This window comes from Pleurodeles waltl, chromosome 1_2, assembly GCF_031143425.1.
Source record: "Pleurodeles waltl isolate 20211129_DDA chromosome 1_2, aPleWal1.hap1.20221129, whole genome shotgun sequence".
Taxonomy (NCBI): Eukaryota; Metazoa; Chordata; class Amphibia; order Caudata; family Salamandridae; genus Pleurodeles; species Pleurodeles waltl.
Window position 1 is genome coordinate 1,347,646,173 of NC_090437.1, and position 20,251 is coordinate 1,347,666,423.

At 51.6% G+C, this 20,251-nt stretch overlaps 1 protein-coding gene across 6 annotated transcripts in view; it reads left to right on the forward strand.

The window, feature by feature from the left end:
* The window catches only part of LOC138252618 (histone-lysine N-methyltransferase NSD2-like), a 388,560-nt gene that overhangs the window by 194,832 nt on the left and 173,477 nt on the right, over window positions 1–20,251 (forward strand). For all 6 annotated transcript variants that reach the window (XM_069205757.1, XM_069205755.1, XM_069205753.1 and 3 more), the window contains exon 7: window positions 18,681–18,797. In XM_069205757.1, coding sequence (XP_069061858.1) covers window positions 18,681–18,797 — 117 coding nt within the window. The remainder of the gene's footprint in view (window positions 1–18,680; window positions 18,798–20,251) is intronic.

Consider the following 20,251-nt stretch of genomic DNA (forward strand, 5'->3'; position numbering starts at 1 on the left):
GAAAAATGGCCCAGCCTACCAAGAGAACAGGAAAGTCAGTTGGGAAACCAACTGCAACACAGCAAAAGAAAGGGAACCTCTCTTCTCAGGAAGAAGTTCTGCCCTCTGAGGGAACTGAGCCTTTGGAGCTTGAACCTTATCAGGTTGAGCTCTTAGGCCCAGGGGGACCCTCAAGGGAGGAGCTGTGTAAGGGACAAGAAACCTGTCCCTCTCTTGAAGGCCTTAGGCAGCAAGCTGCTGAAGAGTCCAAAGGCAAGAAAAATGGAACACATAGGGTCTATTGGGAAGATGGGCTCCTGTACACTGAGGCCAGAGACCCCAAACCTGGTGCCACTAGGAGAGTGGTAGTGCCTCAGCTGTTCAGAGAGTTCATCCTAACATTGGCCCATGACATTCCCCTTGCTGGACATTTGGGACAAACCAAGACGTGGGAGAGGTTAGTCAACCACTTCTACTGGCCCAATATGTCCAACATGGTTAAGGAGTTTTGCCTCTCCTGCCCCACCTGTCAAGCCAGTGGTAAGACAGGTGGGCATCCAAAGGCCCCCCTCATTCCACTTCCTGTGGTGGGGGTGCCCTTTGAAAGAGTGGGTGTGGACATAGTTGGTCCACTGGAACCTCCCACAGCCTCAGGAAATATGTATATCCTGGTAGTAGTGGATCATGCTACCAGGTATCCTGAAGCTATTCCCCTTAGGTCGACTACTGCCCCTGCAGTAGCCAAGGCCCTCATTGGTATCTTTACCAGAGTGGGTTTCCCTAAGGAGGTGGTGTCTGACAGAGGTACCAACTTCATGTCAGCATACCTAAAGCACATGTGGAATGAGTGTGGAGTGACTTATAAATTCACTACACCTTACCATCCACAAACTAATGGCTTAGTTGAGAGATTCAACAAGACATTAAAGGGCATGATCATGGGGCTCCCAGAAAAACTCAAAAGGAGATGGGATGTCCTCCTGCCATGTCTGCTTTTCGCTTACAGGGAGGTACCACAGAAGGGAGTAGGGTTCTCACCCTTTGAACTTCTGTTTGGTCATCCTGTAAGGGGACCACTTGCCCTTGTTAAAGAAGGCTGGGAGAGACCTCTCCATGAGCCTAAACAGGACATAGTGGACTATGTACTTGGCCTTCGCTCTAGAATGGCAGAGTACATGGAAAAGGCAACCAAAAACCTTGAGGCCAGCCAACAACTCCAGAAGTTTTGGTATGACCAAAAGGCTGCACTGGTTGAGTTCCAACCAGGGCAGAAAGTCTGGGTTCTGGAGCCTGTGGCTCCCAGGGCACTCCAGGACAAATGGAGTGGCCCTTACCCAGTGCTAGAGAGGAAGAGTCAGGTCACCTACCTGGTGGACCTGGGCACAAGCAGGAGCCCCAAGAGGGTGATCCATGTGAACCGCCTTAAGCTCTTCCATGACAGGGCTGATGTGAATCTGTTAATGGTAACAGATGAGGATCAGGAGGCAGAGAGTGAACCTCTCCCTGATCTTCTGTCATCAGACCCAAAAGATGGCACAGTAGATGGAGTGATCTACTCAGACACCCTCTCTGGCCAACAGCAGGCTGATTGTAGGAGAGTCCTACAACAGTTTCCTGAGCTTTTCTCCCTAACCCCTGGTCAGACACACCTGTGTACCCATGATGTGGACACAGGAGACAGCATGCCTGTCAAGAACAAAATCTTTAGACAGTCTGACCATGTTAAGGAAAGCATCAAGGTGGAAGTCCACAAGATGCTGGAATTGGGAGTCATTGAGCGCTCTGACAGCCCCTGGGCTAGCCCAGTGGTCTTAGTCCCCAAACCTCACACCACAGATGGAAAGAAAGAGATGAGGTTTTGTGTGGACTACAGAGGGCTCAATTCTGTCACCAAGACAGATGCTCATCCAATTCCAAGAGCTGATGAGCTCATTGATAAATTAGGTGCTGCCAAATTCCTAAGTACCTTTGACTTGACAGCAGGGTACTGGCAAATAAAAATGGCACCTGGAGCAAAAGAAAAGACAGCATTCTCCACACCTGATGGGCATTATCAGTTTACTGTTATGCCCTTTGGTTTAAAGAATGCCCCTGCCACCTTCCAAAGGTTGGTGAATCAAGTCCTTGCTGGCTTGGAGTCCTTTAGCACAGCTTATCTTGATGATATTGCTGTCTTTAGCTCCACCTGGCAGGATCACCTGGTCCACCTGAGGAAGGTTTTGAAGGCTCTGCAATCTGCAGGCCTCTCTATCAAGGCATCCAAATGCCAGATAGGGCAGGGAACTGTGGTTTACTTGGGCCACCTTGTAGGTGGAGGCCAAGTTCAGCCACTCCAACCCAAGATCCAGACCATTCTGGACTGGGTAGCTCCAAAAACCCAGACTCAAGTCAGGGCATTCCTTGGCTTGACTGGGTACTACAGGAGGTTTGTGAAGGGATATGGATCCATTGTGACAGCCCTCACTGAGCTCACCTCCAAGAAAATGCCCAAGAAAGTGAACTGGACTGTGGACTGCCAACAGGCCTTTGACACCCTGAAACAAGCAATGTGCTCAGCACCAGTTCTCAAAGCTCCAGATTATTCTAAGCAGTTCATTGTGCAGACTGATGCCTCTGAACATGGGATAGGGGCAGTTTTGTCCCAAACAAATGATGATGGCCTTGACCAGCCTGTTGCTTTCATTAGCAGGAGGTTACTCCCCAGGGAGCAGCGTTGGAGTGCCATTGAGAGGGAGGCCTTTGCTGTGGTTTGGTCCCTGAAGAAGCTGAGACCATACCTCTTTGGGACTCACTTCCTAGTTCAAACTGACCACAGACCTCTCAAATGGCTGATGCAAATGAAAGGTGAAAATCCTAAACTGTTGAGGTGGTCCATCTCCCTACAGGGAATGGACTTTATAGTGGAACACAGACCTGGGACTGCCCATGCCAATGCAGATGGCCTTTCCAGGTTCTTCCACTTAGAAAATGAAGACTCTCTTGGGAAAGGTTAGTCTCATCCTCTTTCGTTTGGGGGGGGGTTGTGTAAGGAAATGCCTCCTTGGCATGGTTGCCCCCTGACTTTTTGCCTTTGCTGATGCTATGTTTACAATTGAAAGTGTGCTGAGGCCTGCTAACCAGGCCCCAGCACCAGTGTTCTTTCCCTAACCTGTACTTTTGTATCCACAATTGGCAGACCCTGGCATCCAGATAAGTCCCTTGTAACTGGTACTTCTAGTACCAAGGGCCCTGATGCCAAGGAAGGTCTCTAAGGGATGCAGCATGTCTTATGCCACCCTGGAGACCTCTCACTCAGCACAGACACACTGCTTGCCAGCTTGTGTGTGCTAGTGAGGACCAAACGAGTAAGTCGACATGGCACTCCCCTCAGGGTGCCATGCCAGCCTCTCACTGCCTATGCAGTATAGGTAAGACACCCCTCTAGCAGGCCTTACAGCCCTAAGGCAGGGTGCACTATACCATAGGTGAGGGTACCAGTGCATGAGCATGGTACCCCTACAGTGTCTAAACAAAACCTTAGACATTGTAAGTGCAGGGTAGCCATAAGAGTATATGGTCTGGGAGTCTGTCAAACACGAACTCCACAGCACCATAATGGCTACACTGAAAACTGGGAAGTTTGGTATCAAACTTCTCAACACAATAAATGCACACTGATGCCAGTGTACATTTTATTGTAAAATACACCACAGAGGGCACCTTAGAGGTGCCCCCTGAAACTTAACCGACTGTCTGTGTAGGCTGACTAGTTCCAGCAGCCTGCCACACCAGAGACATGTTGCTGGCCCCATGGGGAGAGTGCCTTTGTCACTCTGAGGCCAGTAACAAAGCCTGCACTGGGTGGAGATGCTAACACCTCCCCCCAGGCAGGAGCTGTGACACCTGGCGGTGAGCCTCAAAGGCTCACCCCTTTGTCACAGCCCAGCAGGGCACTCCAGCTTAGTGGAGTTGCCCGCCCCCTCCGGCCACGGCCCCCACTTTTGGCGGCAAGGCTGGAGGGAACAAAGAAAGCAACAAGGAGGAGTCACTGGCCAGTCAGGACAGCCCCTAAGGTGTCCTGAGCTGAGGTGACTCTGACTTTTAGAAATCCTCCATCTTGCAGATGGAGGATTCCCCCAATAGGGTTAGGATTGTGACCCCCTCCCCTTGGGAGGAGGCACAAAGAGGGTGTACCCACCCTCAGGGCTAGTAGCCATTGGCTACTAACCCCCCAGACCTAAACACGCCCTTAAATTTAGTATTTAAGGGCTACCCTGAACCCTAGAAAGTTAGATTCCTGCAACTACAAGAAGAAGGACTGCCTAGCTGAAAAACCCCTGCAGAGGAAGACCAGAAGACGACAACTGCCTTGGCTCCAGAAACTCACCGGCCTGTCTCCTGCCTTCCAAAGATCCTGCTCCAGCGACGCCTTCCAAAGGGACCAGCGACCTCGACATCCTCTGAGGACTGCCCCTGCTTCGAAAAGACAAGAAACTCCCGAGGACAGCGGACCTGCTCCAAGAAAGGCTGCAACTTTGTTTCCAGCAGCTTTAAAGAACCCTGCAAGCTCCCCGCAAAAGGCGTGAGACTTGCAACACTGCACCCGGCGACCCCGACTCGGCTGGTGGCGATCCAACACCTCAGGAGGGACCCCAGGACTACTCTAAGACTGTGAGTACAAAAACCTGTCCCCCCTGAGCCCCCACAGCGCCGCCTGCAGAGGGAATCCCGAGGCTTCCCCTGACCGCGACTCTTTGAATCCTAAGTCCCGACACCTGGGAGAGACCCTGCACCCGCAGCCCCCAGGACCTGAAGGACCGGACTTTCACTGGAGGAGTGACCCCCAGGAGTCCCTCTCCCTTGCCCAAGTGGAGGTTTCCCCGAGGAACCCCCCCCTTGCCTGCCTGCAGCGCTGAAGAGATCCCTAGATCTCCCATTGACTTCCATTACAAACCCGACGCTTGTTTCTACACTGCACCCGGCCGCCCCCGCGCTGCTGAGGGTGAAATTTCTGTGTGGACTTGTGTCCCCCCCGGTGCCCTACAAAACCCCCCTGGTCTGCCCTCCGAAGACGCGGGTACTTACCTGCAAGCAGACCGGAACCGGGGCACCCCCTTCTCTCCATTCTAGCCTATGTGTTTTGGGCACCACTTTGAACTCTGCACCTGACCGGCCCTGAGCTGCTGGTGTGGTGACTTTGGGGTTGCTCTGAACCCCCAACGGTGGGCTACCTTGGACCAAGAACTGAACCCTGTAAGTGTCTTACTTACCTGGTAAAACTAACAAATACTTACCTCCCCTAGGAACTGTGAAAATTGCACTAAGTGTCCACTTTTAAAACAGCTATTTGTGAATAACTTGAAAAGTATACATGCAATTTTGATGATTTGAAGTTCCTAAAGTACTTACCTGCAATACCTTTCGAATGAGCTATTACATGTAGAATTTGAACCTGTGGTTCTTAAAATAAACTAAGAAAAGATATTTTTCTATACAAAAACCTATTGGCTGGATTTGTCTCTGAGTGTGTGTACCTCATTTATTGTCTATGTGTATGTACAACAAATGCTTAACACTACTCCTTGGATAAGCCTACTGCTCGACCACACTACCACAAAATAAGAGCATTAGTATTATCTATTTTTACCACTATTTTACCTCTAAGGGGAACCCTTGGACTCTGTGCATGCTATTCCTTACTTTGAAATAGCACATACAGAGCCAACTTCCTACATACTTTATTTTAGTGACAATATGCCAAAAGTATCTCAGAGGATACCCTCACTTAGGAGGTAAGTAATATACACAAATTATATGTACACAAACCCAAAACAGGTAAGTAACAGTAAGAAAAGTAGTGCAAACAATGTAGAATCACAATAGGATGCAATAGGTAGACATAGGTCTAGGGGCAACACAACCCATATACTCCAAAAGTGGAATGCTAATCACGAATGGACCCCAGACCTATGGGAGGCTGTAGAGGGTCGCTGGGACTGTGATAAAACAGTAAGGGTGTCCAAGATACCCCACCCCAAGACCCTGAAAAGTAGGAGTATAGTTACCCTACTACCCCAGAAAGACAGAATAGTTGTGATAGGGGATTCTGCAAGAACCACAAGCACCAGCAAAACACTAAAGACGGATTCCTGGACCTGAGGACCTGTAAAGGAAGGAGACCAAGTCCAAGAGTCACACAAGTGTCCAGGGGGGGCAGGAGCCCACTAAACCCCAGATGAAGGTGCAAAAGGGCTGCCTCTGGGTGGAATAAGCTGAAGATTCTGCAACGACGGATGGGGCCAGGAACTTCTCCTTTGGATGGAAGATGTCCCACAGCGTAGTGTTTCCACGCAGAAATACCGCAGTCAAGCCTTGCTAGCTGCAAGAGTCAGGGTTGAGGATTTTAGGTGCTGCTGGGGACCAGGAAGGACCAGGATGTCGCCCCTTGGAGGAGGAGACAGAGGGGGTGCTCAGCAACTCAGAGAGCCCCCGCAGAAGTACCGGAACAGGCACTTAAAAGATCTGAGAGCGGTCTACTCAGAGCCACAAAGGAGGGTCCCATGGCGTCGGAGTCCAACTCAGCGAGTTGGACAATGCAGGGCGGAGTGCTGGAGACCCCGTCTAGACTGTGCACAAAGGATTCCTTGGAAGAGTGCTCAGAAGCCAGAGCAGCGGCAGATCACGCAGTACACAGGATTCTTGGACTTGGTCCCCTTCCTTTACAGGTCTGACGTGGGGAGGCAAGGACTTACCTCCACCAAATTTGGACAGAAGGGCCACTGGACTGTGGGAGACACTTGGACCGAGCTCATGTGTTCCAGGGACCACACTCGTCAGGATGAGAGGGGACCCAGAGGACCAGTGATGTAGAAGTTTGGTGCCTGCAAGGGGAAGATTCTGTCGACCCACAGGAGATTTCTTCTTGGCTTCCAATGCAGGGTGAAGGCAGACAGCCCTCAGAGCATGCACCCCCAGGAAACAGTCGAGAAAGCCGGCAGGATGAGGCGCAACAATGTTGCTGGTAGTCGTCTTGCTACTTTGTTGTGGTTTTGCAGGCGTCCAGTAGCAGGCAGCAGTCGATCCTTGGCAGAAGTCGAAGAGGGAAGTGCAGAGGAACTCTGGTGAGCTCTTGCATTCCTTATCTGAGGAATAGCTCAGAGGAGAGACCCTAAATAGCCCACAGAGGAGGATTGGCTACTGAGATAGGTAAGCACCTATCAGGAGGGGTCTCTGACGTCACATGCTGGCACTGGCCACTCAGAGCTGTCCATTGTGCCCCAACACCTCTGTATCCAAGATGGCAGTGGTCAGACACACCGGAGGAGCTCTGGGCACCACCCCTGGGGTGGTGATGGACAGGGTATTGGTCACTCCCCTTTCCTTTGTCCAGTTTCATGCTAGAGCAGGGACTGGGGTTCCCTAAACCAGTGTATACTGGCTTATGCAAGGAGGGAAAAATCTGTGCCCTTTGTAGCATTTACAGAGTCTGGGAGAGGCTACCCCTCCCCAGCCTGTAACACCCATTTCCAAAGGGAGAGGGTGTAAACCCCTGCTCCAAGGAAATGCTTTGTTCTGCCTTCCTGGGACTGGGCTGCCCAGACCCCAGGAGGGCAGAACCCTGTTTGTGAGGTGGCAGCAGCTGTAGCTGCAGTGCAAGCCTAAGAGAGCTGGTTTGGCAGTACTGGGGGTCCATAGTGGAGCCCCCAGGATGCATGGAGTTGGCTCCCCAATTCCAGATTTGGAATGGGGGGACAATTCCATGATCTTAGACATGTTACATGGCCATATTCAGAGTTACCATTGTGAAACTACATATAGGTATTGACCTATATGTAGTGCATACGTATAATGGTGTCCCCGCACTCACAAAGTCTGGGGAAATGGGCCTGAACTATGTGGGAGCACCTTTGCTAGTGCCAGGGTGCCCTCACACTTAGTTGCTTTGCACCTAACCTTCAGCAAGTGAAGGTTAGAATTGTGGGTGACTTGTAAGTTACTTAAGTGCAGTGAAAATGGTTGTGAAATAACGTGTGCGTTATTTCACGTAGGCTGCAAAGGCAGGCCTGTGTAAGGGTTTGTCTGAGCTCCCTATGGATGGCAAAAGAAATGCAGCCCATATGGATCTCCTGGAACACCAATGCCCTGGTACCTAGGTACCATATACTAGGAATTTATAAGGAGGGGTCCAGTGTGCCAATTGAAATTGGTAAATGTAGTCACTAGCTTATAGTGACAAATTTAAAGGCAGAGCGAGCATAAGGACTGAGTGTAGGAAGTTGGCTCTGTATGTGCTATTTCAAAGTAAGGAATAGCATGCACAGAGTCCAAGGGTTCCCCTTAGAGGTAAAATAGTGGTAAAAATAGATAATACTAATGCTCTATTTTGTGGTAGTGTGGTCGAGCAGTAGGCTTACCCAAGGAGTAGTGTTAAGCATTTGTTGTACATACACATAGACAATAAATGAGGTACACACACTCAGAGACAAATCCAGCCAATAGGTTTTGTATAGAAAAATATCTTTTCTTAGTTTATTTTAAGAACCACAGGTTCAAATTTAACATGTAATATCTTGTTTGAAAGGTATTGCAGGTAAGTACATTAGGAACTTTGAATCATTTCAATTGCATGTATACTTTTCAAGTTATTCACAAATAGCTACTTTAAAAGTGGACACTTAGTGCAATTTTCACAGTTCCTGGGGGAGGTAAGTTTTTGTTAGTTTTACCAGGTAAGTAAGACACTTACAGGGTTCAGTTCTTGGTCCAAGGTAGCCCACCGTTGGGGGTTCAGAGCAACCCCAAAGTTACCACACCAGCAGCTCAGGGCCGGTCAGGTGCAGAGTTCAAAGTGGTGCCCAAAACGCATAGGCTTCAATGGAGAGAAGGGGGTGCCCCGGTTCCAGTCTGCCAGCAGGTAAGTACCCGCGTCTTCGGAGGGCAGACCAGGGGGGTTTTGTAGGGCACCGGGGGGGACACAAGCCCACACAGAAATTTCACCCTCAGCGGCGCGGGGGCGGCCGGGTGCAGTGTTAGAACAAGCGTCGGGTTCGCAATGTAAGTCAATGAGAGATCACGGGATCTCTTCAGCGCTGCAGGCAGGCAAGGGGGGGCTTCCTCGGGGAAACCTCCACTTGGGCAAGGGAGCGGGACTCCTGGGGGTCACTTCTGCAGTGAAAGTCCGGTCCTTCAGGTCCTGGGGGCTGCGGGTGCAGGGTCTTTTCCAGGCGTCGGGACTTAGGTTTCAGAGAGTCGCGGTCAGGGGAAGCCTCGGGATTCCCTCTGCAGGCGGCGCTGTGGGGGCTCAGGGGGGACAGGTTTTGGTACTCACAGTCGTAGAGTAGTCCGGGGGTCCTCCCTGAGGTGTTGGTTCTCCACCAGCTGAGTCGGGGTCGCCGGGTGCAGTGTTGCAAGTCTCACGCTTCTTGCGGGGAGTTGCAGGGTTCTTTAAAGCTGCTTCTTGAAACAAACTTGCAGTCTTTTTGGAGCAGGTCCGCTGTCCTCTGGAGTTTCTTGTCGTCGTCGAAGCAGGGCAGTCCTCAGAGGATTCAGAGGTCGCTGGTCCCTTTGGAAGGCGTCGCTGGAGCAGAGTTCTTTGGAAGGCAGGAGACAGGCCGGTGAGTTTCTGGAGCCAAGGCAGTTGTTGTCTTCTGGTCTTCCTCTGCAGGGGTTTTCAGCTGGGCAGTCCTTCTTCTTGTTGTTGCAGGAATCTAATTTTCTAGGGTTCAGGGTAGCCCTTAAATACTAAATTTAAGGGCGTGTTTAGGTCTGGGGGGTTAGTAGCCAATGGCTACTAGCCCTGAGGGTGGGTACACCCTCTTTGTGCCCCCTCCCAAGGGGAGGGGGTCACAATCCTAACCCTATTGGGGGAATCCTCCATCTGCAAGATGGATGATTTCTAAAAGTTAGTCACCTCAGCTCAGGACACCTTAGGGGCTGTCCTGACTGGCCAGTGACTCCTCCTTGTTGCTTTCTTTGTTCCCTCCAGCCTTGCCGCCAAAAGTGGGGGCCGTGGCCGGAGGGGGCGGGCAACTCCACTAAGCTGGAGTGTCCTGCTGGGCTGTGACAAAGGGGTGAGCCTTTGAGGCTCACCGCCAGGTGTCACAGCTCCTGCCTAGGGGAGGTGTTAGCATCTCCACCCAGTGCAGGCTTTGTTACTGGCCTCAGAGTGACAAAGGTACTCTCCCCATGGGGCCAGCAACATGTCTCTAGTGTGGCAGGCTGCTGGAACTAGTCAGCCTACACAGACAGTCGGTTAAGTTTCAGGGGGCACCTCTAAGGTGCCCTCTGGGGTGTATTTTGCAATAAAATGTACACTGGCATCAGTGTGCATTTATTGTGCTGAGAAGTTTGATACCAAACTTCCCAGTTTTCAGTGTAGCCATTATGGTGCTGTGGAGTTCGTGTTTGACAGACTCCCAGACCATATACTCTTATGGCTACCCTGCACTTACAATGTCTAAGGTTTTGTTTAGACACTGTAGGGGTACCATGCTCATGCACTGGTACCCTCACCTATGGTATAGTGCACCCTGCCTTAGGGCTGTAAGGCCTGCTAGAGGGGTGTCTTACCTATACTGCATAGGCAGTGAGAGGCTGGCATGGCACCCTGAGGGGAGTGCCATGTCGACTTACTCGTTTTGTCCTCACTAGCACACACAAGCTGGCAAGCAGTGTGTCTGTGCTGAGTGAGAGGTCTCCAGGGTGGCATAAGACATGCTACAGCCCTTAGAGACCTTCCTTGGCATCAGGGCCCTTGGTACTAGAAGTACCAGTTACAAGGGACTTATCTGGATGCCAGGGTCTGCCAATTGTGGATACAAAAGTACAGGTTAGGGAAAGAACACTGGTGCTGGGGCCTGGTTAGCAGGCCTCAGCACACTTTCAATTGTAAACATAGCATCAGCAAAGGCAAAAAGTCAGGGGGCAACCATGCCAAGGAGGCATTTCCTTACACTGAGGTTCTGATTAGCAGAGTCTCAGTGACACAGTTAGGCACTACACAGGCATACACATTCAGGCCACAAACTATAAGCACTGGGGTCCTGGCTAGCAGGATCCCAGTGAGACATCCAAAACATACTGACATACATGTAAAATTGGGGGTAACATGCCAAGAAAGATGGTACTTTCCTACAATGCGTGAAACATTTATGCTGTTGGGCGCTGTAGGACGTTGGCTCTGTATGCACCATTTCAAAGTGAGAAATAGCATGCACAGAGTCCAAGGGTTCCCCTTAGAGGTAAGATTGTGGCAAAAAGAGATAATTCTAATGCTCTATTTTGTGGTAGTGTGGTCGAGCAGTAGGCTTATCAGAGGGTAGTGTTAAGCATGTGTTGTACACACACAAGCAATAAATGAGGAACCCACACTCAAAGACAATTCCCGGCCAATAGGTTTTTGTATAGAAAAATATATTTTCTTAGTTTATTTTTAAGAACCACAGGTTCAAGATTTACAAACAATACTTTAAATGAAAGGTACTTCACTAGGAACATTGAATTAGCAAAATAGCATATACAGTTTTCACACAAATGGCATATAGCTATTTTAAAACTAGACACAGTGCAATTTTCAACAGTTCCTGGGGGAGGTAAGTGTTTGTTAGTTTTTGCAGGTAAGTAAACCACCTACGGGTTCAAAGTTGGGTCCAAGGTAGCCCACCGTTGGGGGTTCAGGGCAACCCCAAAGTTACCACACCAGCAGCTCAGGGCCAGTCAGATGCAGAGGTCAAAGTGGTGCCCAAAATGCATAGGCTTCAATGGAGAAGGGGGGTGCCCCGGTTCCAGTCTGCCAGCAGGTAAGTACCCGCGTCTTTGGAGGGCAGACCAGGGGGATTTTGTAGGGCACCGGGGGGGGGGGGGGGGGGGGGGGGAACACAAGTCATCACAAAAAATACACCCTCAGCAGCACGGTGGCGGCCAGGTGCAGTGTGCAAACAGGAGTCTGGTTCGCAATAGATTTCAATGGGAGACCAAGGGGTCTCTTCAGCGATGCAGGCAAGGGGGGGCTCCTCGGGGTAGCCACCACCTGGGCAAGGGAGAGGGCCACCTGGGGGTCACTCCTGCACTGGAGGTCGGATCCTTCAGGTCCTGGCGGCTGCAGATGCAGTGTTTGTACCAGGTGTCGGGTCTTTGAAGCAGGCAGTTGCGGTCAGGGGGAGCCTCTGGATTCCCTCTGCAGGTGTTGCTGTGGGGGCTCAGGGGGGTCAACTCTGGCTACTCACGGTCTTGCAGTTGCCGGGGACTCCTCCCTGAAGTGTTTCTTCTCCACAAGTCGAGCCGGGGGCGTCGGGTGCAGAGTGCAAAGTCTCACGCTTCCGGCGGGAAACGTGTGTTGTTTCAAAGTTGCTTCTTTGTTGCAAAGTTGCAGTCTTTGTGGAACAGAGCCGCTGTTCTCGGGAGTTCTTGGTCCTTCTTCCGGGGCTCGCTGGTCCCTGGGGAACGCGTCGCTGGAGCAGTGTCTTTAGAAGTGGGGAGACAGGCCAGTAGAGCTGGGGCCAAAGCAGTTGGTGTCTCTGTCTTCTCTGCAGGGCTTTCAGTTCAGCAGTCCTTCTTCGTCTTAGGTTGCAGGAATCTATCTTGCTGTGTTCTGGGAGCCCCTAAATACTCAATTTAGGGGTGTGTTTAGGTCTGGTGGGTTAGTAGCCAATGGCTACTAGCCCTGAGGGTGGCTACACCCTCTTTGTGCCTCCTCCCTGAGAGGAGGGGGGCACATTCCTATCCCTATTGGGGGAATCCTCCATCTGCAAGATGGAGGATTTCTAAAAGTCAGTCACCTCAGCTCAGGACACCTTAGGAGCTGTCCTGACTGGCCATTGACTCCTCCTTGTTTTTCTCATTATCTCCTCCGGCCTTGCTGCCAAAAGTGGGGCCGTGGCCGGAGGAGGTGGGCAACTCCACTAGCTGGAGTGCCCTGGGTTGCTGTAACAAAGGGGGTGAGCCTTTGAGGCTCACCGCCAGGTGTTACAGTTCCTGCAGGGGGAGGTGAGAAGCACCTCCACCCAGTACAGGCTTTGTTACTAGCCACAGAGTGACAAAGGCACTCTCCCCATGTGGCCAGCAACATGTCTGGTGTGTGGCAGGCTGCTAAAACCAGTCAGCCTACACGGGTAGTCTGTTAAGGTTTCAGGGGGCACCTCTGAGGTGCCCTCTGGCGTGTATGTTACAATAAAATGTACACTGGCATCAGTGCGCATTTATTGTGCTGAGAAGTTTGATACCAAACTTCACAGTTTTCAGTGTAGCCATTATGGTGCTCTGGAGTTCGTGCGTGACAGACTCCCAGACCATATACTCTTATGGCTACCCTGCACTTCCAATGTCTAAGGTTTTGCTTAGACACTGTAGGGGCATAGTGCTCATGCACTTATGCCCTCACCTATGGTATGGTGCACCCTGCCTTAGGGCTGTAAGGCCTGCTAGAGAGGTGACAGATCTATACCTATAGGCAGTGTGAGGTTGGCATGGCACCCTGAGGGGAGTGCCATGTCGACTTAGTCTTTTTATCCCCACTAGCACACACAAGCTAGCAAGCAGTGTGTCTGTGCTGCGTGAGGGGTCCCCAGGGTGGCATAAGACATGCTGCAGCCCTTAGAGACCTTTCCTGGCATCAGGGCCCTTGGTACCAGGGGTACCAGTTACAAGTGACTTACCCGGGTGCCAGGGTGTGCCAATTGTGGAAACACAAGTACTGGTTAGGGAAAGAACTCTTGTGCTGGGGCCTGATTAGCAGGCCTCAGCACACTTTCAAATCATAACTTGGCATCAGCAAAGGCAAAAAGTCAGGGGGTAACCATGCCAAGGAGGCATTTCCTTACAGGCGCTCTGCTAGCTCCGAGACGAATAGCCATACATGGGCTAAGAACTAGGTCGCCAGCTGGCAATGTGTGGGTTAAGGATATGATAGAATAGGCCAACGCAGAAAAAATTTAAATGAAAAGGGTATCACAAGATTAAAATTTTAACAGATGATTTGTTTGTTGGCAGAAAATGATCAGGTTACTGACTGATTCCCTCAGGCACCAGGCCACCGTGAGGGACTTGAAACGAGAAAAAGGGAATCCGTTCCCAGAGGGGTGGAAGTCTGACGAAGAATGGAGCAGCGTGAATGGGACTGCGGTACTGGCGTGCAGTGCTGGGGCTGCGGTACTGGCGTGCAGTGCTGGGGCTGCGGTACTGGCGTGCAGTGCTGGGGCTGCGGTACTGGCGTGCAGTGCTGGGGCTGCGGTACTGGCGTGCAGTGCTGGGGCTGCGACATTAGTGGTGTGCAGTGGTGGGACTGTGGTACTGGTGTGGCACTGCGATACTGCTGTGCTGGGACTGGGGTGCTGGCGCGGGCAGTGCTGGGACTGGGGTGCTGGCGCGGGCAGTGCTGGGACTGGGGTGCTGGCGGGCAGTGCTGGGACTGGGGTGCTGGCGGGCAGTGCTGGGACTGGGGTGCTGGCGGGCAGTGCTGGGACTGGGGTGCTGGCGGGCAGTGCTGGGACTGGGGTGCGGGCGGGCAGTGCTGGGACTGGGGTGCGGGCGGGCAGTGCTGGGACTGGGGTGCGGGCGGGCAGTGCTGGGACTGGGGTGCGGGCGGGCAGTGCTGGGACTGGGGTGCGGGCGGGCAGTGCTGGGACTGGGGTGCGGGCGGGCAGTGCTGGGACTGGGGTGCGGGCGGGCAGTGCTGGGACTGGGGTGCGGGCGGGCAGTGCTGGAACTGGGGTGCGGGCGGGCAGTGCTGGAACTGGGGTGCGGGCGGGCAGTGCTGGAACTGCGGTACAGTTGTGGGACTGTGGTGGTACTGCATGCTGTGATGGGACTGTGGCGGTACTGGTGTGCAGTTGTGGGACTGGGGTACTGGTGTCCAGTGATGGGACTGCAGCAGTACTGGCGTGCAGTGATGGGACTGGGGTACTGGTGTCCAGTGATGGGACTGGGGTACTGGTGTCCAGTGATGGGACTGGGGTACTGGCGCGTAGTGATGGGACTGCAGCGGTACTGGCGCGTAGTGATGGGACTGCAGCGGTACTGGCGCGTAGTGATGGGACTGCAGCGGTACTGGCGCGTAGTGATGGGACTGCAGCGGTACTGGCGCGTAGTGATGGGACTGCGGTACTGGCGCGCAGGGATGGTCCTCAGTACTGGGTCCATGACACCCTGGCTGTGAGATCTCTGACTAGTTGACAGTACTGGATGGGAATGATACTAAAATGTAAATGAAGGTGTTTCCTGGTAAAGGACTGAAATGCTGTGGCTGCAGCACATGCTGGTGTCCTAATGTTATCATGAAAATTGTACAGTTAGCCGCTATTTCAGTGTAAATTAATAAAATAAAAAAGAAATTAGAAAAAAGTAGGTTACTATGTGCTGCTCATTAGTCAAAGCCACCTGGCCCCCGCCCAGCCTTCATAGACTACGTCGTAGACATCGCTACCCAATTCCCCCACCCCGAGCCCTGGTGTCAGTTGACTACCTCCTCCTCAGCAACCTGAATTTCCAACTCGAGGACCGCAACGACCCAAACACCCCTGCTCTACTTGACAACCTTGCCACCCTCGACCTCAGGCAGCTGGTCTCCACACCCACACACATCACAGGACACACGCCATGACCTCAAGCAACTGGATCACCTTTCGAGACCATCTGCACCCCAGACTGGACCGACCCCCGCTCATACATTTCACAATCACTGCAACCAGCAGCCGCACCGGCCCCTCCAGGACCCCCACCATCCCTCCACACAGGAAATGGAATGAAATCACAAATGAGCAACTCAGCTAATCGTTCGCCAAATCTCTCCCTCCCCTCTCTGACGGTGCCAACACAGCAGCGTGCAGTGTCAAAGCATGGATCACTGAATGCACCAAAACTCTAGCCCCTCTCCGGCTGACATCGGCCAAAGGCGTACCTAAGAAAACCAACTGGTTTACCACTGAACTCCAAGAATCAAAGCGTATCCGCAGATGTTTAGAGGAAAAATGGAGGCACAGACAATCCAGCGAAAACCTTGCCTCATTAAGAGCCGCAACCGCCACCCACCAACAAAAAATCAAGAACGCAAGGAAGGACGCAACTCCTCCGCACACAACTCTAAGGAACCCTTCTCAGTCATCAGAGTTCACAGATCCCACTCCCCCTCCCCCTCCAAAGCCACCAGCATCCCACCATCACAGAACCTCTGCGACAAACTTGCCACTTTTTTCCACCACAAGATCCAGAACATCTTCGACTGCTTCCTCCCTGAAAGTCCTGGCACTGGAACCTGTGACCGACCCAGCCCCCCAGAACCCACCCAGCCCATCCACTGCTGGTCCACGCTCACTACAAAGGAAACAGTCAACATCATTAACAGCACCCACTCTGGAGACCCCATGGACTGCTACCCACACCACATATACATCAGAGCCAGCGCATCCTTTACCCCCAAGCTCTGTAACACAATCAACTGCTCCATCAGCACTGGCACCTTCCGCGAGGACTGGAAACACACGGAAATACACTCTCTCTTGAAGAAACCTTTGGCCAACCCATCAGAACTAAAGAATTTCCGGTCCGTCTCGCTGCTACCCTTCCCCACCAAACTAATGGAGAAAGCAATCAACGCACAACTATGATATTTCATAAAGGCCAACAATTCCCTGGAGAGCTCACAAGACAGCTTTCGCATCAATCGCAGCACGGAGACAGCACTCGTGGCAGCCACTGACGACATCTGATTACTCCTAGATAACGGCCACACTGCAGCACTCGTACTCCTCGACCTCTCAGCAGCATTCAACACGGTCTCCCACAGCACTCTGTGCACCAGACTCCAAGACACAGGAATCCACAGAAGAGCCCTGGAATGGATCCACTCCTTCCTCTCTGGGAGGACGCAGAGGGTCAGACTCCCGCCGTAAACTCACAGACTGCAAAGTCCCCCAAGCATCCTCACTGAATCCCACACTGTTCAACATATACATGGCTCCTCTTTCTGCCATAGCCAGAAGCCACAGTATGAACATCGTGTCATATGCGGATGACACACAGCTCATCATTTCCCTCACCGAAGACCCGGACATGGTCACAATGAACTTTCACTCAGGGATGAAAGCCGTCGCCACATGGATGACAGAAAACTGCCTCAAGCTCATCTCCATCAAGAAAGGAACACATCATCTTTGGAAATGCCACCTCAGCTTGGGACGGCTCCTGGTGGCCCACATCCCTCAGCGTCCCCCCTGCACGGACCGAGCACGCAACTTAGGAACCATCCTAGACTCCTCCCAATCAATGACCCGTCAGGTAAAGTCTGTTGTCTCCTCCTGCTGGCATACACTCTGCAAACTTCGGAAGACCTTCAGATGGATCCCAGCAGACTGTTACAGGACAGTCACCCACACCTTAGTAACTAGCAAGCTGGACTACGGCAACGCCCTCTACGCTGGCACCTCAACTAGGAACATCAGAAAACTTAAACTCATCCAGAACACTGCCGCCAGACTCATTCTTGACCTCCCACGCCAAGAACACATCTCCTAACACCTAAGGACCCTTGACTGGCTACCGGTTGAGAAGCAAATCACCTTCAAGCTTCTCATCCACACGTACAAGGCCATACACTAAGCAGGACCAGCCTACCTGAACCACTGCGTCTCCTTCCACACCCCCGCCAGATCCCTCCGGTCTGCCCAGATGGCCCTGGTCACCATCCTTGCGTCTGCAAAACCACCGCCAGAGGACGATCTTTGACCCTTTGACCTACACTGCAGCAAAGAGCCGGAACAACCTCCCCCTGCACCTTTAGACAAAGCCCTTCGCTCACCATCTTCAGGAAGAACCTCAAGATGTGGCTCTTCGGATGAGGCCCTATTCCCCCCCCCCTCCCCCCCCACCCTCACCCCCCCACCCTCACCCCCCCACCACCACCACCCAGTGCCTTGAGACCCTCACGGGTGAGTAGTCGTGCTTTACAAATATTGAGCGAGTGATTGATTGAGCTTTGTTGGATTCCTGTAGTCACTTTCCACAATCCACAGAGGCCTACGTGAATACTGCACTGTACTCAAGTGATTGTGTTCTAACTCTTGCGTCTCCTCGATTAGACGTGAACCTAGGGCTGTCCTTTCTAATGTAGACCTTTTCCATCTAAAGCTACTTGAGAACGTGGATTTATTGACTTGAAAAGGTGCGTACTTGGCAACAATCTCTACCAGAAGCATTAAAGTGCTTGCAGGCTTTTTTTTTTTTTTTTTTACATAAGTTTCTCCTCTTTTTCTGAAAATTCTTGCAAGCAATTTAAATGACATAACATGTCTTATTATTTTCCAACCAGAGTGTCGAGTATCCAGGCTGAGGAGTCTAAATGATTCAGGGCTTTAAAGTTCTGCCTGTGAAGGACATCTGTTCAGTTTCCCATCCTCTGTTCTGCTTGACGTGGTGCTGAAGGCTGGTCTTGCATGCTCTCGCCCTGGGTCATGGTGCTGTGGTTCTCACCCAGCTGGTGGTGAACGTGGAGGACACCTCTCTGTTCTGTTAGCTTCTCGTCCTCCAGCCTTGCACTCTAGCGATATTTGCAGATGATGTAGTTATTGACACACTGGCTGGACAGGTGCTTGCACACACTGATGGACACTCACGAATTATTCTAAAGTGACATCGTTTTTATTGGAAATTTGTTTGCAGTTGTGAAGGATCAGGAACAAGTTTTCATAGTGCCACGACAAGCAGAAAGTCACTGTTCTCTTAATTCCCTGCAGGGAGAGTTTGTAAACGAATACGTTGGGGAGGTTATAAACGAAGAGGAGTGCATGGCGCGGATAAAGCAGGCACAAGAGGAGAATGCCAGACACTTCTACATGCTGACTATTGACAAGGTAAGCCGCGCCATCTGGCTCTTACGGATTCGTGTACGTTCTGTGCTCTGCATTGCTCTGAGAAATGTTCTAATCTTCAAAACATAACAAAAAGAGCCCTCTCCTTCCCCAAATGATCCTAGCACGCACATGATCAGGGGACCACACTGCACCGCTAAACTGGGCATGAGCCGCACAATAGATGCCAACAGCTGCAAAAGTTTTCATTTCTGGGCATAGTCGTATAGCCTGGTCACTGAGACCAAGATACATTTTATTCCTAAGGTCAGTTACTAGAGTATGTTTAACGTTGCTTCTTCTATTTTATTTTACATAAAGTGTAACAGTGCGTCACAGCAGAATAATGACACAACACAAGTGCTAAATAGAGGTTCACAAGATGTGCTCCTATTTGTACCCCCGGAAGTGTACAGTAGTGCCGGGAATTCTATTCCAAGGCGTATGGACTTCATGAAAGGCCGTACACATAGAATGGACTCTAAGAAAGGCTGAGTGGGTGCAATGAATAAGGTCACATCTTCAAAATAGCGCCACCAACACTACCAACATCCTCCCAGTCGTGCTTCTCAGTGAGGATCTTTCAGGTTATCTTTTGATGACCAGGTGGGCTTAGAATGCAGGTCCTCAGCGTATCTTAGAGTCAATGCTCGGAGGCACTTAACATATCTTAGAGTCACTGCTCCGAGTCCGTGATAACCTGATAGAGGCTCTTACTGTTTCCCATAGTCACTGCTCCGAGCCTATCATAACCTGATACAGGCTGTAAGGAAATGCCTCCTTGGCATGGTTACCCCCTAACTTTTTACCTTTGCTGATGCTAACTTTTGATTGAAAGTGTGCTGGGACCCTGCTAACCAGGCTCCAGCACCAGTGTTCTTTCCCTAAACTGTACCTTTGCTTCCACAACTGGCACAGCCCTGGCATCTGATAAGTCCCTTGTAACTGGTACCCCTGGTACCAAGGGCCCTGATGCCAGGGAAGGTCTCTAAGGGCTGCAGCATGTCTTATGCCACCCTGGGAACCCCTCACCCAGCACATGCACACTGCCTCACAGCTTGTGTGTGCTTGTGGGGAGAAAATGACTAAGTCGACATGGCACTCCCCTCAGGGTGCCATGCCAACCTCACACTGCCTGTGGCATAGGTAAGTCACCCCTCTAGCAGGCCTTACAGCCCCAAGGCAGGGTGCACTATACCACAGGTGAGGGCATAGGTGCATAAGCACTATGTCCCTAGAGTGTCTAAGCAAAACCTTAGACATTGTAAGGAAATGCCTCCTTGGCATGGTTGCCCCCTGACTTTTTGCCTTTGCTGATGCTATGTTTACCATTGAAAGTGTGCTGAGGCCTGCTAACCAGGCCCCAGCACCAGTGTTCTTTCCCTAACCTGTACTTTTGTATCCACAATTGGCAGACCCTGGCATCCAGATAAGTCCCTTGTAACTGGTACTTCTAG